The following is a 15,040-nucleotide window of genomic DNA, read 5'->3' on the forward strand; positions in this document are numbered from 1 at the left end:
TAGGAGAATAAAGTCATAATATTACGATAATAAAGTCATAATATTACGATAATAAAGTCATAATATTATGAGAATAAAGTCATAATATTGGGTGAATAAAGTCATAATATTACGAGAATAAAGTCATGATATTGGGAGAATAAAGTCATAATATTAGGAGAATAAAGTCATAATATTACGATAATAAAGTCATAATATTACGATAATAAAGTCATAATATTAGGAGAATAAAGTCATAATATTACGATAATAAAGTCATAATATTACGATAATAAAGTCATAATATTATGAGAATAAAGTCATAATATTGGGTGAATAAAGTCATAATATTACGAGAATAAAGTCATGATATTGGGAGAATAAAGTCATAATATTAGGAGAATAAAGTCATAATATTACGATAATAAAGTCATAATATTACGATAATAAAGTCATAATATTATGAGAATAAAGTCATAATATTGGGTGAATAAAGTCATAATATTACGAGAATAAAGTCATGATATTGGGAGAATAAAGTCATAATATTACGAGAATAAATTCATAATATTACGAGAATAAAGTCATGATATTGGGAGAATAAAGTCATAATATTACTAGAATAAAGTCATAATATTACGAGAATAAAGTCATGATATTGGGAGAATAAAGTCATAATATTACGAGAATAAAGTCATAATATTACGAGAATAAAGTCATGATATTGGGAGAATAAAGTCATAATATTAGGAGAATAAAATCATAATATTACGAGAATAAAGTCGTAGGTTTACGAGAAAAAAGTCGTAATATGATAATAAGGTCAGAAGTTTATGAGAAAAGAAAGTCGCAGTATTATGATATTATAAAGAAGTAATTTTACGTGTTATTTTCTTTTTTTCTCGTAAAGTTATTACTTGACTCTCATAATATTACGGCTTTTTTTTCTCGTAATATGTCTTTTTCTGGAAATCTCAGATGTTTTTCCTCCTCAATGTGGCCCTAATTCTCCGTAGTAAATTTGCCCTTTGGCCCTCACTGCATTAGACTTATAAACTATATACTTAGACTATAAACTGTTTTACCTTCATCACAATGCTCAAATGTTTTGCGGCTCCAGACAGATATATTTATTTGTTTTGCCTAAAATGGCTCTTTTGATAGTAAAGGTTGCTGACCCCTGGGGTATACCATCATTTCACGAGTAAAACATACTCCAAAATACATTTAATCCCATACATTTGCTATACAAAGTACTTTTGTAAGATTTACTTCTACAGTAAAATAACAGTATACATTTCTGCTGCAGTCGATATTTTAATTGTTCGACTTGTCAACTGCTGATTACAGAATAGTACTGTAGTTTACGAGGAGCACTGGAAGGCAGCACGGGCACACAGGTCCAGTGTAAGTCACCTGTTAATGCTAGAAATGTTACCTTAAATCAGGTTAAAAATGCTAATCAAATAAACTAGACAAAAACACTAAAATGAATAATGAATAAAAATAAATTATGTTTAATGTTTAATTCATGTTAAGGAAGTAATTTACATTAAAATAATTGTCAATATTTATTAAAAAAGGATGGAGACGGATAACAAAAAAATAACAGTTTTACTTTTCATTTAGTCCTACCTGAACTTGAAGCAGTGTTGGAAATTACATGTTTGGTCCACCTGCCACTGTGGCTAGTGGATATAAAAATCTACTGGCCACCAAACAGATTACCATTGTTTTTTTGGCTGGTGAGTGATGAAAATCTAGCAACCACTAGTATATTTTACCAGCATTTGGCTGGTGGCTGGTGCTAATTTCCAACCCTGACTTGAAGGTTATATTTACACTAGCTTTTGAAACATTTGCCTTCCTTTTTATGATATCAAACAACTTTAGATCTTAATAAGACAGTGCTTTGTGTGCATCACATGTAAGTCATCCATCATCTAATGAAGATTGCTTAAATGGGTAAAATTATTATATTTTAATGCATTATCATATACACAAAATACAAAACTTACCTTACAGAAAACAATTGGCTGTAGACTACATTACACACAAACAAGTTATTTTTTTCCCAAATAAAATATCCAACATGAAATAAGTTAGTGATTTTTTCCCTTTGAGTACCTTAATCAGTTTATATTTTTGTTTAGTTTTCACAGCATAGTGAGCTATTTTATTCAAAAATAAAATGTATCAACTCTTGTGGTGAAATATTCAGACTACAATACATTTCCACATGTATCATGTGCGATTATCTCAAGTTACTGCGAGTGCGTAACTGTGCTATTCATCTCGTTCATCCATCAATCTATGCTTGTGAAACACTATTGCTTGACAGACAATATCAAAAATACATTCAAAAGGGTTTGGCTTTGCAGGTTTATCACAGTATTCTCTTTCAGTGAATAATGACTGTAATTGATTGTTTGTCCATGTCTGAGATACATCATCTTCCTCTTTATTCCCTGAGATACTGTATAATCCTTAGCATTCAGTCTTCCCTCAAGAAGTCTTTAGTCCTTCATTTTCCAGTTCCAGCATGTACTAGCTTTTTTTGCTCTCCCTTCACGTCTTCTGTCTATCAAACATCGTCAAAGATTCCCGTCCGAGAAGGTGACAGAGACAAGTAACGTCCTCCTGTGGATCTACAGTGTCAGACACAGAGAGACAGAGGGAGTGGTTAAGGAAGCATGCATGATGGATATTCAGCTCAAATTAAACTATGTTTCAAAAAACATACCTTCTGTTTGGTGAGTCTTCATCACTGGAATGATCTCGCAGTAAGCCTCTCTGCTGCTCCTCTTCCTCCTCTCCATTTCTTCTGGTGAATGTGATAACTGAAGAAGAGAGATTAAAGTATACACTGTGTACTGTGATGGATATAAGTGACAGTCTTGCGGTAAACTATCCATAAACAAACAAGCATTAAAATATGAAATCAAGCTGTCTACTGAGACCAGTGGTGTAATGTAGTAAGTACATTTACTCAAGTGCTGTACTTAAGTACAAATTTGACATACTTGTACTTTTGGTATTTCCATTTTATGCTACTTCTACTCTACCACATTTCAGCAAGAACTATTCTACTTTACACTTTTACACTTATAGTTACTTTTAACATAAAAAAACATGTAATATGATATGATGCAGTAGCCGACTATACTACTAATCTACCCAGTAGTATACAATGTATATAACATTGGCTCCACATTGACGAACTACAACATTAAACTGCTTTTACATGTATTCGTTAGGGATTAAACAGAATAATATAACATTCTATAATAGTATAACACTGCAGAATGAGTACTTTTACTTTTGATGCTTTAAGTACATTTTGCTGACAATACTTCTGCAGTTTTACTTAAGTCATATTTAGACCACAGTATTTCAACTTTTACTTTAGTAAAGAATCTGAGTAGTTTTTCCACCACTGACCGAGACCCTGTTGGAAACACCTTATCATATTAGTTTTAGTAGCTGTGTGCAACATGTTTTTTTCCCCCCCGATTATAGTAGTTATACTATATTATTCTTTAATGCCTACCACTATTCTTGATCTCTGTGACAGGGCTGCTCTGGTTATCCTTCAACTCAGTGTAACCAGCTCTGCTCCGCCCAGTTGCCCCCTGGACAGCATACCGCTCCCTCCAGGCCTGAAACAGGAAACAAAACAAGAGACATAAATTCCCCAACACACTTTACACAAACCAGTAGAAGCAGTGAGCCAACAAATTCGGTGGGTTTTTTTTTGGCTTCTTGTAAGATAAATGATTTGATAGAATAAACATTTCTAACCCATCTTCGATTTTCTCCATCCTCAGCTTTCTGTCTTTTTCTTCTTTCTACAAAAGAGCACAATGTATTGCATATTGTTTAAAAGCAGTGAGCAGTGAACAATTAATGACTTTTAGATATGCAACAACTTAACGTGAACTGAGGTATAAGAAATAAATAGTAAAAGTAAAATAATGAACAGTGAAGTAACCTGCTTGATCTAATAACTAACAATTAAGTTCACTAGAAACAAGAGATAAAAAAACAAGAAATAATTCATCTGCAATAATGTGGCTCATCTTTATAAAACTAATAAAAGAGCCAAACAAATACTGCACTTTGGAGCAGATACATCAGAAATAGTGAGTGGTTGAATGTAGAGCTGCAACAATTAATCGATTAGTTGTCAACTATTAAATCAATCGCTATCAAACTATTTTGATAATCAATTAATCGGTTTGAGTAATTTTTTGAGAAATAAGTCTAAATTCTCTGATTCCAGCTTCTTAAATGTGAATATTTTCTGGTTTCTTTACTTCTCTACGAGAGTAACCTAAATATCTTTGAGTTGTGGACAAAACAAGACATTTTAGGACGTCATCCTGGCCATCACTGATCGACATTTTTCATCATTTTCTGACATTTTATAGACACCAAACAACTAATCGATTAATCGAGAAAATAATCTACACATTAATCAACAATAAAAATAATCGTTAGTTGCAGCCCTAATTGAATTTGTGATGAGAGTACCTCTTCTGATGAGTTCCCTGCCTTCATCCACCAGGTCAGAGGTCAAGTGATCATCAGTAATGTATTGATGGAAGCCAAAGAGGTTCAAACAGCGAGAGCCCAGGCTAAAAAAAACAGACACAAAATTACAAATACACTGTTAAACATATATTCTTTATGTGCTACATAAACAAGAAGATGTGTTTCTCCAAGCAGATTCCTTCCCCACAGACGTCGTGGGCAGTGTTGATCTGTTACCCACCAAGCTATATGATATCCATCAGTTGATCACATTGATCATATCAGAGGGGGATTACATGGCCAGAATAGGCGAACTGATACATGAGTGGGATTCCACTTGTACCAAAGAGCCGGATCGTGTGCACATCCAACCTCAAGTGTTTACAGAAGCAGGACAAAAAACAGCATGGAAAGGGAGAGGAGTGGTTGTCCACACACTCACTGTCAGTGTCCTTTCCCTTTATAATCCTACACATAATGATGGAATAGTGTCACACATTTGCATAAGACTTTACTCAACATAGGCATGAGACTGCATTAAGTTACACCATTGAGACACACAACTAAATTAAGTTATTTCACCATTTATATTATCATAATGAAGCTATTCTCACTGGGCCAGGGCCTACTGGTGGGCCTCAGAGCAACATGAAATGGCTACTATGGGGACTAACATCATCACACATGATTACAATTGGGCTCATTGGATCCACAAGAGTCTCAGCTTTACACTGATACCCAATTAATGCAATTCCAAGACTGTTATGGACCCCAGTATGCAGAAATATTTGAATACACCATTTTAGAATAGGTGAAAATAACACATTTATACTGCATTAAAAAACAGCATGTTTCTGCCCCAAACTGCATGTGATTATCATAAAGTGGGCATGTCTATTAGAGCGACATCTAATGGACTGCGGAGGTACTGCCAAATGGTTAGATTCAATTAAAAAATATATTTTTTGGTAATATACAAAGCAAGTTATTTTTACATCTAAATGTGCTCAAGAATTCACATAAATAAAAAAAAGTTACGTTTGCATATCACCACACAGATCACGACACATCATCAGGTAGACAGACGTGTGTTGCCATTGTTAGCTAGATAACGTTCCCTCGGATCCAGTGACACAAAATGGATCTGTTTTTAAAACGAATAAGTGATGTGGGAGACAACCCTGCGCCAGGAAAAGCTCCAAAGCGTGTGGTGAGGAAATATGACCCTGAATACATTAAATTCAAATTCATAAAGGCAGTGATGGGTGAGGGTAAGCAGGATATTTATTGTGGTCATTACAGCTGGCAGTGGCATAACACATATTTACAGCCCAGTTTTTTTTTTTCTCCTTTTTTTGTCATGTTATGTTTTTTTCTCATTTATTTGGGAAGGTTGTCCTCAGATATTTTTTTAACAATCCCTGTCATAATGTAAAAGCATTATAGCTCGACTAATACTGGATTTTTGAGGCCGATATACTGATAATGATATCGGAAAGTTGATAAAATCCGATAACGAAATATAGGTAGTACATTTTTGAAACATGAACACACATCATAAAAAAACATTCTTGATATTGGTCTCTGAGATTTGTCTATTTAAAGAATAATTATCTAAAACTTGGCATTTCTGTAGTGCAAATGATTGTTACTTATCCACCGATACCAATATATCTGCAATAAGCAAATAATATATAACCAAAACTACACTTGAATGTAGTATTTCTATTAAATTAATGAAAACAGTGTTTAGTTGTTAGCAGTTATTGGCTTACCTGTAAAAAGTGGCAAAGCAGAGCAGCAACACGAGCATGGGATAATAGATGTAGAACCCATCAGATATGAAATATAGCACATTCATAGAGCCCATGATCTGACAGAGGGAAAGGAAGAGGGACATTGCATCAGAGACTTTTTACATTTCTACACATATTTTTTGTGATCATACACTTAAACGAGTGTGTGCATTATATGTATTTGTTGTCTGTGTTGGTATGTGCATGTTTGTGTGGGACCCACAGAGGTGTAGGACGTCTGTATTCTGTCCTGGTGTGAGATGGCCGAGTCCATGTGAATCAGGCCCAGAAAGTTGAGGCATAGAGGAGGGGTCAGACGACAAAACAACCTGAGAAGAAAAATATCTATCAATATCATAATACATATCATAATGTGAGAAGACCAGACTGAACTCTGCTGCTCTATTGAAAAGGTGCTCTATGATGCTGTTCACTGTAAAAGATGATGATGGAGTTTAGGCTGATGTTTTACGATGCCTCTTACACCTGTTATATGAAATAAATATCTTATATTGTGACTTTTATGAGGAACATACATGCCGCTGAACTGCAGGCTGTAAGCATCAGTCTGATGATGTGGCACAAGGTAATAGTAGTTGAAAACTCGTATCCTGAACACTGTGGAGTAGACGCAGACACACAGGAAGAGGATGCTGACAAAGCACACCATCTGGTGGAGAGAAACAAAACAAGTAGAGAGAGGAGGCAGGTTAGTTGGATGGATTAGATGTTGTTAAGAATATACATGTCAGGCTGTGAAAGCTTAGGTTTGTTGGGTGTGTGCCTCATGTGCCCACCTCAATACAAATGTAGTTGTGTTTTTTTTCAGCCATCTGAACGAAGACAGCGAAGAGGGAGAGGACGGGTCGTGTGCTGAAGAAGGTGCACTCGGACCAGACGACTGCTGCTGAGAGGAGACACAGGAGAACTGCCAGCAGCCTGTAGAAACCCTGCCTGAACACACACTCCCAGTACCACTCTGTCACACACACACACACACACACACACACACACACACACACACACACACACACACACACACACACACACACACACACACACACACACACACACACACACACACACACACACACACACACACACACACACACACACAGAAATCAAACGAACATTTCAGTTATACATATGAGTCTACACAAGACACACACTGCAGGTATTGATTTCCAGAAAAACTGGAAACAACAGTATTTCATACTTTACTTCCATGATGTCTTTTCTGTTTTAATACTAAGTACTAAACATCATGCTTTTCTTAAGTACTTTGGGTTTGTACTTAAGCTGCCAATAACTGACATTTGCACGGTGAAGACCTGAACGCAAGTTATATTCACAGAGCCTTCACTCTCTGCTAAAAAGCCTCGTCCTGTATTAGAAAAGTACGCAGTTGAAACAACCAAAGAGCGAATAGATTGTTCTATTCGCTCTTTGGTTGTTTCAACTGCGTACTTTTCTAAGCGTCTGGGAGAAGAAAACACGGAATTTGTCAAAAAGATGCCTATTAAGTATGTGTGATTGTTAAAAAATGTAAAAATACATATTACAGACAAAGAATTTTATTAAAATTCCTAAAGTTCCTAAAAAAACAGGAAAACTCATCTCTGATGCAATATTCACAGGAAATAATCCAAACAAAATTCATCCAAATCGCTCGTTTTACACAAACCTCCTGCAGTTGTCTTCACTATTTGGTTTAATTGTATAGTTTATCAGTTGTTCTGTACTGTTATTGTTATGCATTGAATATAATATGAAATATCCATAAAATGTCTCAATTAGTCACTCAATGATAGAAAAAAGGTCCCATAAGGAAAAAGGTTGGGAAACACTGTTTAAGGGCATTTATCTTGCAAACTGGGTCTACATTGATACTTATAAGAGGGCCAGAATGACTGGAATGAAAAAATAGCAGCATTTAGGATACCAGGAAACCAATGTAGATGAGAGACATGACCAGTTGTAGGAAATATATTTAAAAAGAAATCAAAGAAACACTAGCAGGCTATTAAAAGTCCAGTAAAGGAAAAAGTTTATCTCTGAAATGTAAATTAGGTCACACAAAATGGAAATACTCAATCAGATGTACCTTCATTTTGTACATAAATTAAGTATTTTAGTAACTGTCCTTACTTTCCATCTGTAAATTTAAGATGTTGGTCCTGACTGAACTCACCCACAGTAGGAGTGTAGATGAACCGACGGATCCAGCCGTGTTGGTGTTCTGAGGGGAAGCTGTGGACGAAGTGTCGGACCGGGCTGCTCTGACTTTTAGCTACATCTTCTAGATGAAAGGCCTCGTCCATCAAGATAGACCACTGAACTTGAGTCTGACCGTGTCTCTGCACAGCAGAGATCACCTGAAACAAAAGATAATCATTATCCACAAATTCATGTGCTGACATATTTTTGCATTGTTTCCTTGAAACCACCACAGTGCAATGTTAAAAAATAATATTTACTTTCTTATGAAGATTAGTCAGGGCCCTTTTGGTGGGAAGGCCATTCTGCTCACCAGAAGAGCTTTCCCCGTGTCTTCCCATCTCTTCTCGGTACTCAGTGGGACACTGAAATGAGACGACACGCAGATGAAGAGTGTAAAAACTGTAAATGCAACATTTGAAAAGGAAAACTTGGTGTATTTAATCTAATGAACAAATGGCCTCATCTTTCTCACCTTTGTAATAATGGTGTCCACACACTTCCGGAGAGAGTGGTTGTACCTGACAGATTCATGGACACCTGCCACCTCCTGATAATACAAAATATTATCGTTCTTTTTAAAGAGCAAAATTCAGATTTTTATACATGCAAAATCTGTTGAAGGATTCCCTAAACACTTTCAGATTTAGCACAGAATCGTATATAAAATCTCACCTCCATAACATCTGCTAGGTTCTCCTCAGCGGATGCCTTCTCAGTAGCCATTTTTGCTGCCTTGAAGTAGGTCTTGGCCAGAAGGTAACCGTGGGAAGATGAGAGCCAATGAGAACGTGGGATCTCCACCAGGCCGTAGCCTAGCAACAGCACCAGGAGGAAGAGCCCCCAGGTGTTGGCCGCTGTAATGCCGATGGTCTGGAGCTCTCTCCTGCACATGTTTTACAGATAAATCAATGCACTGACATCAAATCAGCTTAGAAAACAAACACAGAACAACTTCAGTCATCTAACGTACCCTGAACTGAGGTACACTTGACCTACCATGTGAATCTCCACTTCGGGTGAGCAGCCACGTAGATGAGCAGAGAGATGAAGATCAGGAGGTAGGTGCCATAATAGATAGCATTTTCAATGAGAGCTGTTTTAATCTTTCCGACTCTGGAGAAAGCTCCCGACCGTGCGTAAGACTGCATGAAGGGCAACAGCAGCCTGTATACACACACACACACAGAAGACAGAGTCAATATAGTAAAACACAACTGTGTTTATAACAAAAGGTGTAATATATGGCATTTAAAGTCGTGGGTGTGTAAGTGAGTATCCTACCAAGTAAGAAACTGGGAAGTCCAGTATACAACTCTCCAGAACACCGGTAGGATGCCAACTGGGATGTAACTCCATGGCTCCTCGCAAACCTTTGTTATACTGTAACATACATACACACAGGAGAATGGGAGTATACATGTATACACACAGTTTTATTAAGTTGCAAGAACACACTTTGAACTGTAGTGATGTGCATAGCTGTCTACCACAGTGTCTTTTTGGATACTAAGACTTAAAGTCCCAGTGTGTAGGATCTTGTGTTATCTAGCGGTGAGGTGAGGAGATTGCAACCAACTGAAGCCTCAAGCGTGCCAAGCGTGTTGGAGAACTACAGTGGCTGACGCGAAAACGCAAATGGCCCTCTCTTGGCCCATTTGGAGCAGAGTCATTGCGTAGAGCGTGCATGTACGTCGGAAGTGAGTTGTGAAGCAAGAGAAAGAGAGTGGCGGCGACGGCAGCGAAAAACGTCATCGACACCGGCTCAAGAAGGAGAAGTTAACAGAGTTTGGTTTGTCCGTTCTGGGCAACTGTAGAAACATGTCGGTGCAACATGTCGGACTCCGTGGAGAGGATCCACTCCCTATGTAGATATAAACGACTTATTCTAAGGTAACAAAAAATGTTACCGATTCTTATTGTCAGGTGATTATACACTAAAGATAAGACACACTTCTTAATATTTTATTCAATTTCTGCCAATAGATCCCCCAACATGTTACATACTGTTCCTTTACAGTCAGAAAAGTTAAAATCCTACACTTAGTTTCCAAATTACTGAAACCTAGCATCAATAAAAACTGAGTAGACCCAGTTTAAACTGAGCGCTGTTAATAGAAAGACATGTTGTTGCAAAATTTTCTAAATGTAATTTTTGAATGCTGTGAGCACCATAAATGTAATTTCAATCACCTTCATTGGGTGGGGTGAATGTCTTAAAACTTGAATGATACCAATACCATCTGCATGGCGAGATATCACAAGTGATAAGTGAGAAAACACGAACCAGCCCTTAGAGTCAATATTGTATACTGGTTGTCAGAGGCCTATATCCTTGAAATTGTTTACCAACCCAGTGTGTAAACCAAGTTTTTAAATGTTTATGGTCTATTAAATGTCTATGGTCTACGAGACACTTTTATGACCAGACACTCTGCTGCAGAGGACTTGACCACAACTGAATTATTATAATATAATTGAGCAAATAAGGTCTCGTAATCACACATGACCTCAATATATTTCCAAGTAAAAATAAAGGTAGAATGAATGAATATGAATCGACATGCAACGACTAAATAATATTTGTTTTCATACTTTACTTACATGCAGCTAAAAGAATATATATTGTATCTTGTTGGTTGTCCTGGAGCACAATCTGGAGAAATACATAACTTTGAAATGAGCAAACTGTGGCAATAAATCAAACGTTATCTGGTTTACCTGAAGGGTGGATAAACAGAGGAGTTGTCGTCTGTCTGATTAGTGTGTCGTGCTCGAGTTCCAGGAGCAGGATGATTTGCATTGTCAAGAATGCACTGGTTGTAAATGGTCTAAAAGAGGAGCGGAGTATACACAGTCAGGCAAACACACTGCACGATGAAGCCTATTCATCACATCACAATGGTACAGTGGAGGCAGGATAAATAAACACACAGAGCTCAACCTCACTCAGACTCAGATTGTCCTCACAAACACAAATTAACTCACATCCTGTTTTTATCCTCAGAATATCCAAACAACTACCGTTACCAAGGAGAAAAGACATCACACTTTAAAGAGCTGCAGTGGTTTCATACCGTGCTGACGTCGAGCGGCAGAATGAAGACAATGAGGAAGCAGAGGTACCAGGACAGCAGCGTCCCCAACAGGACCATCCGCTGCTGTTTCCGCAGATCTCCATAGCGCTGGAGGAGGTAGAGGGCCAAGAGGAAGACTACTACGACCACAACAGCCAGCGCAGCACCACTCATGGCGATGAATGAAGAGACGGACGTCAGGAACTCATGATGACACACTGGAGAGGGAAAAGAGAGAAACAAACTGATTGGATATCAGCTCTTATCTGCTGGATAACAGGGAGAAACAGTATGACCTGAACACTCACTACATGATACAGCGATATGAGTTAAGGAGGTGAGGAGGGAGAGAGCAGGAGGACATGAAAGAAGAAATGAGGGAAACATTTAAAATTAAAGACAAGACAGATTGAACAAGACAGATGTAGAAAAAGGGTATAAATAAAAAAATTAAAAGGACCATACCAGTGGTTTTGTAGTTTTTAGCCCATTTACTACAAATCACATGTATTACATCTAATCATTCTGCAAATAATGTTGTTGTGTTTTAAAAACTTGAATATATTTGTTCTATTGTTGCAGACTTTTTATTAATACCTGTAAAATGTGAAAATCTGTTAGCAGACTTTTATGACGTCATAAGGTAATGTGGTGCAAGCTTTTTAAATTTGCATTTGTGTAATTGTAACTGTGACAACAACTGATGCAAACATGATGTACGCTGTGATGAACGACAAAGCTCGAGCAAGAGTGTTATTGTTTTTCATGAGAAGAAATGTATGGATATCAAAGGGTGCCTGGAAACTCAATGGCATGCTATTGAAAATGGTACAAAAAAATATAAATTATAAATAACTTGTAGTTATAAAGAGGTCAACTTTGCAAACACACAGGTATATTCCTTTATAATCAAGTAATTTGACGGTCAAACAGTGTTAGAAAATGACAATAATTCAGTAAAAAACAGAGACAGTAATTATGTAAAGAAAAATTAAAGTAATTCAGTAAAAAACAAAAATGACAGTAATTCAGTTATAAAAAAGAGACAGTAATTCAGTTATACAAATGACAGTAATTCAGTTATAAAAAAATGACAGTAATTCAGTTATAAAAAAGAGACAGTAATTCAGTTATACAAATGACAGTAATTCTGTAAAATGACAGTAATTCATTAAAAAACAAAAATGACAGTAATTCTGTAAAACAAAGGACAGTAATTCTGTTTAAAAAAACAACTGTATTTTTGTAAAAACAAATTACAGTAATTCTGTAAAAGTCAAAAATTAGTTATTCTGTAAAATAAAAGGACAGTAATTCAGTAATTCAGTAAAAAAGTACAGTGATTCTGTAAAAAAAAAGAAAAAAAAAGAGATGTGGTTCAAAGCGGTCCTACAAAAATCAGTTCTTTATTATGGTACTTGTAGGCTTGCTATTGCTTGCCAGCCTACTAGCCTACAGCAATATTTTCCATTTTTTTTATAGCAACCATCTAAAATGTAATGTAATTTATTGTTACTTCCCAGAGTTGAATTGTGGTGACCTCTAAATATCTGAATGATTTCATCCAGTCACTGCGGTCATGTTTAATTCTTAGAAAGCAGCAACAAAGCAGCACTAAGCTTAGCCTCTATATAAACGGGGCTAACGACGTTATATAGCGGCTCTGTGCTGTCTCATTGATCCGGATCGTCGGTGAATAGATTCAGTCAGTAGACAACAGACAGTCTGTGATTAATTTCATTACAGGAGCTGCTTCTTACCGTCTGAATGTCTTCTCTCAGGCTGCGGCTTGTAAAGCGGTAAACTGAATGTACTGTCACATTGTGTTCTCCAGACGTGGAGGCTGACAAATGTACACAACCTTTGAAACTACATCACGTAACGCAGCAGCAAGGAGTTCTGGGTAATGTAGGCAAGTAATCTCTCAAACAGGAAACCAGGCACTGGGACACTCACTGGCATAGGTCAGGGGTCAGCAACCTTTACTCTCAAAAGAGCCATTTTAGGCAACAGAAAAAAAATCTGTCGGGAGCCGCAAAACATTTGATCATTGTGATGAAGGTAACAGTTTATAGTCTATGTATTTAGTATATAAGTCCAATGCAGTGAGGGCCAAAGAGCAAATGTACTACGGAGTATTAGGGCCACATTGAGGGAAAAAACATCTGAGATTTCCAGAATAAAGTCATAATATAAATATTATGAAAATAAAGTCATAACTTTACAAGAGAAAAAATTAAATAACACGTTAAATTACTACTTTATAATATTATGACTTTATTCTCATAATATTACAACTTTTTTTTCTCTTAAACCTATGATTTTATTCTCGTAATATTATGACTTTATTCTTGAAATCTCAGATTTATTTTTTTCCTCAATGTGGCCCTAATACTCCATCGTACCGTCCTACCGTAGACCTACAACAATGAAACAATGATAAATGAAAATGAAAATGTAAACAAAAAAACAGTTATTCATTTCCACTAATTTTTTAAACAAATCTACAGGGAGCCACTGGAGAGGGGCTAAAGAGCTGCATGTGGCTCCGGAGCCACAGGTTGCTGACCCCTGGCATAGGGCATAGAGCCACGAAACAAACATATATTGCAAAATATTGTGACACAGTGACCTTCATTATGTACGTGCACTGTGTATGTGTTGAAACATCTATTTCTGTGAAACTGTTTCCCTGTCTTGTGTGGAATCGTTTATTACTGTTGTTGATGTTGTTTTAATTAAGTGTTTGTAATTGCAGTTGGACGGAGTCCAGGAAAAATGTCCCCAAGGGGACAATAAAAGTATATCTTATCTTATCTTCTGCACTCCAATTCAGAGACAAATATTGCACCTTTTATGCTACTTCACTACATTTATTTGATCATTTAAATTACTTTGCAAATTCAGAATGCTAGGAAATATCAATAAATAACCCATCATGTATTATTATATCAATAAGACTTTATTGATCCCTTAGGTGAAATTCAGTAGGCCTAATATACTGTATATGAAAGTTAGTTAGCCACACATTTACTAGCTGCCATATTAAAGCGATGTACATAATAATGATGCTAATACCTTTTTACTTTTACTTTTATGTAACTTGTAACAGAGTATTCCTGCACTGTGATATTGCTACTATTAAGTAGAAGATCTGAGTACTTCTTATTCTTATAATTTGTATAATTTAAAAAGTTGTACATTTTATTCAAAGCAAGACTTTAAGCCCTCCCAGACAAATTTGGCTAAATAAATCAAAATTGACTCGACTTGATTGTTCCAATCACTGAATTTCACCTTTCTTTCAGCAGGACCATAATGAGTTCACAGACATAAATATTGTGTTATACAGAAAAAGCGTCAGTCTAGATCAGCACATGTGTAGGCCTACTGGAAAACTGGTAATATTAAATGAGAAGGAATTGTCTGTTTCTAATA

The 15,040-nt window shown here is 36.3% G+C and overlaps 1 protein-coding gene across 1 annotated transcript; it reads right to left on the minus strand.

Moving 5' to 3' along the window:
* Positions 1 to 1,945: 1,945 nt before the first annotated feature.
* lmbrd2a (LMBR1 domain containing 2a) lies at positions 1,946 to 13,481 on the minus strand. The gene is made up of 18 exons (XM_074637804.1): positions 13,363 to 13,481; positions 11,603 to 11,820; positions 11,247 to 11,356; positions 9,810 to 9,908; positions 9,525 to 9,692; positions 9,201 to 9,411; positions 9,001 to 9,075; positions 8,786 to 8,890; positions 8,500 to 8,683; positions 7,106 to 7,287; positions 6,845 to 6,978; positions 6,532 to 6,637; positions 6,288 to 6,385; positions 4,513 to 4,616; positions 3,781 to 3,827; positions 3,530 to 3,638; positions 2,723 to 2,819; positions 1,946 to 2,627 (listed from the first exon to the last, which is right to left on the minus strand). The coding sequence occupies exons 2-18, from the start codon at positions 11,774 to 11,776 to the stop codon at positions 2,564 to 2,566; spliced, it is 2,067 nt and encodes a 688-aa protein (XP_074493905.1). The 5' UTR covers positions 11,777 to 11,820; positions 13,363 to 13,481; the 3' UTR covers positions 1,946 to 2,563.
* Between the last annotated feature and the right edge of the window lie 1,559 nt (positions 13,482 to 15,040).

The sequence above is a fragment of the Sebastes fasciatus genome, chromosome 6, assembly GCF_043250625.1.
Source record: "Sebastes fasciatus isolate fSebFas1 chromosome 6, fSebFas1.pri, whole genome shotgun sequence".
NCBI lineage: Eukaryota > Metazoa > Chordata > Actinopteri > Perciformes > Sebastidae > Sebastes > Sebastes fasciatus.

Coding starts and splice junctions, on each gene's coding strand:
- lmbrd2a (XM_074637804.1), bottom strand. CDS start 11,776: ATGAGTGGTGCTGCGCTGGCTGTTGTGGTCGTAGTAGTCTTCCTCTTG. Junction 6,638..6,844: donor AGCCTGCAGTTCAGCGGCAT/GTATGTTCCTCA, acceptor TTTTCTTCTCAG/GTTGTTTTGTCGTCTGACCC. Junction 6,386..6,531: donor TACAGACGTCCTACACCTCT/GTGGGTCCCACA, acceptor TCCCTCTGTCAG/ATCATGGGCTCTATGAATGT.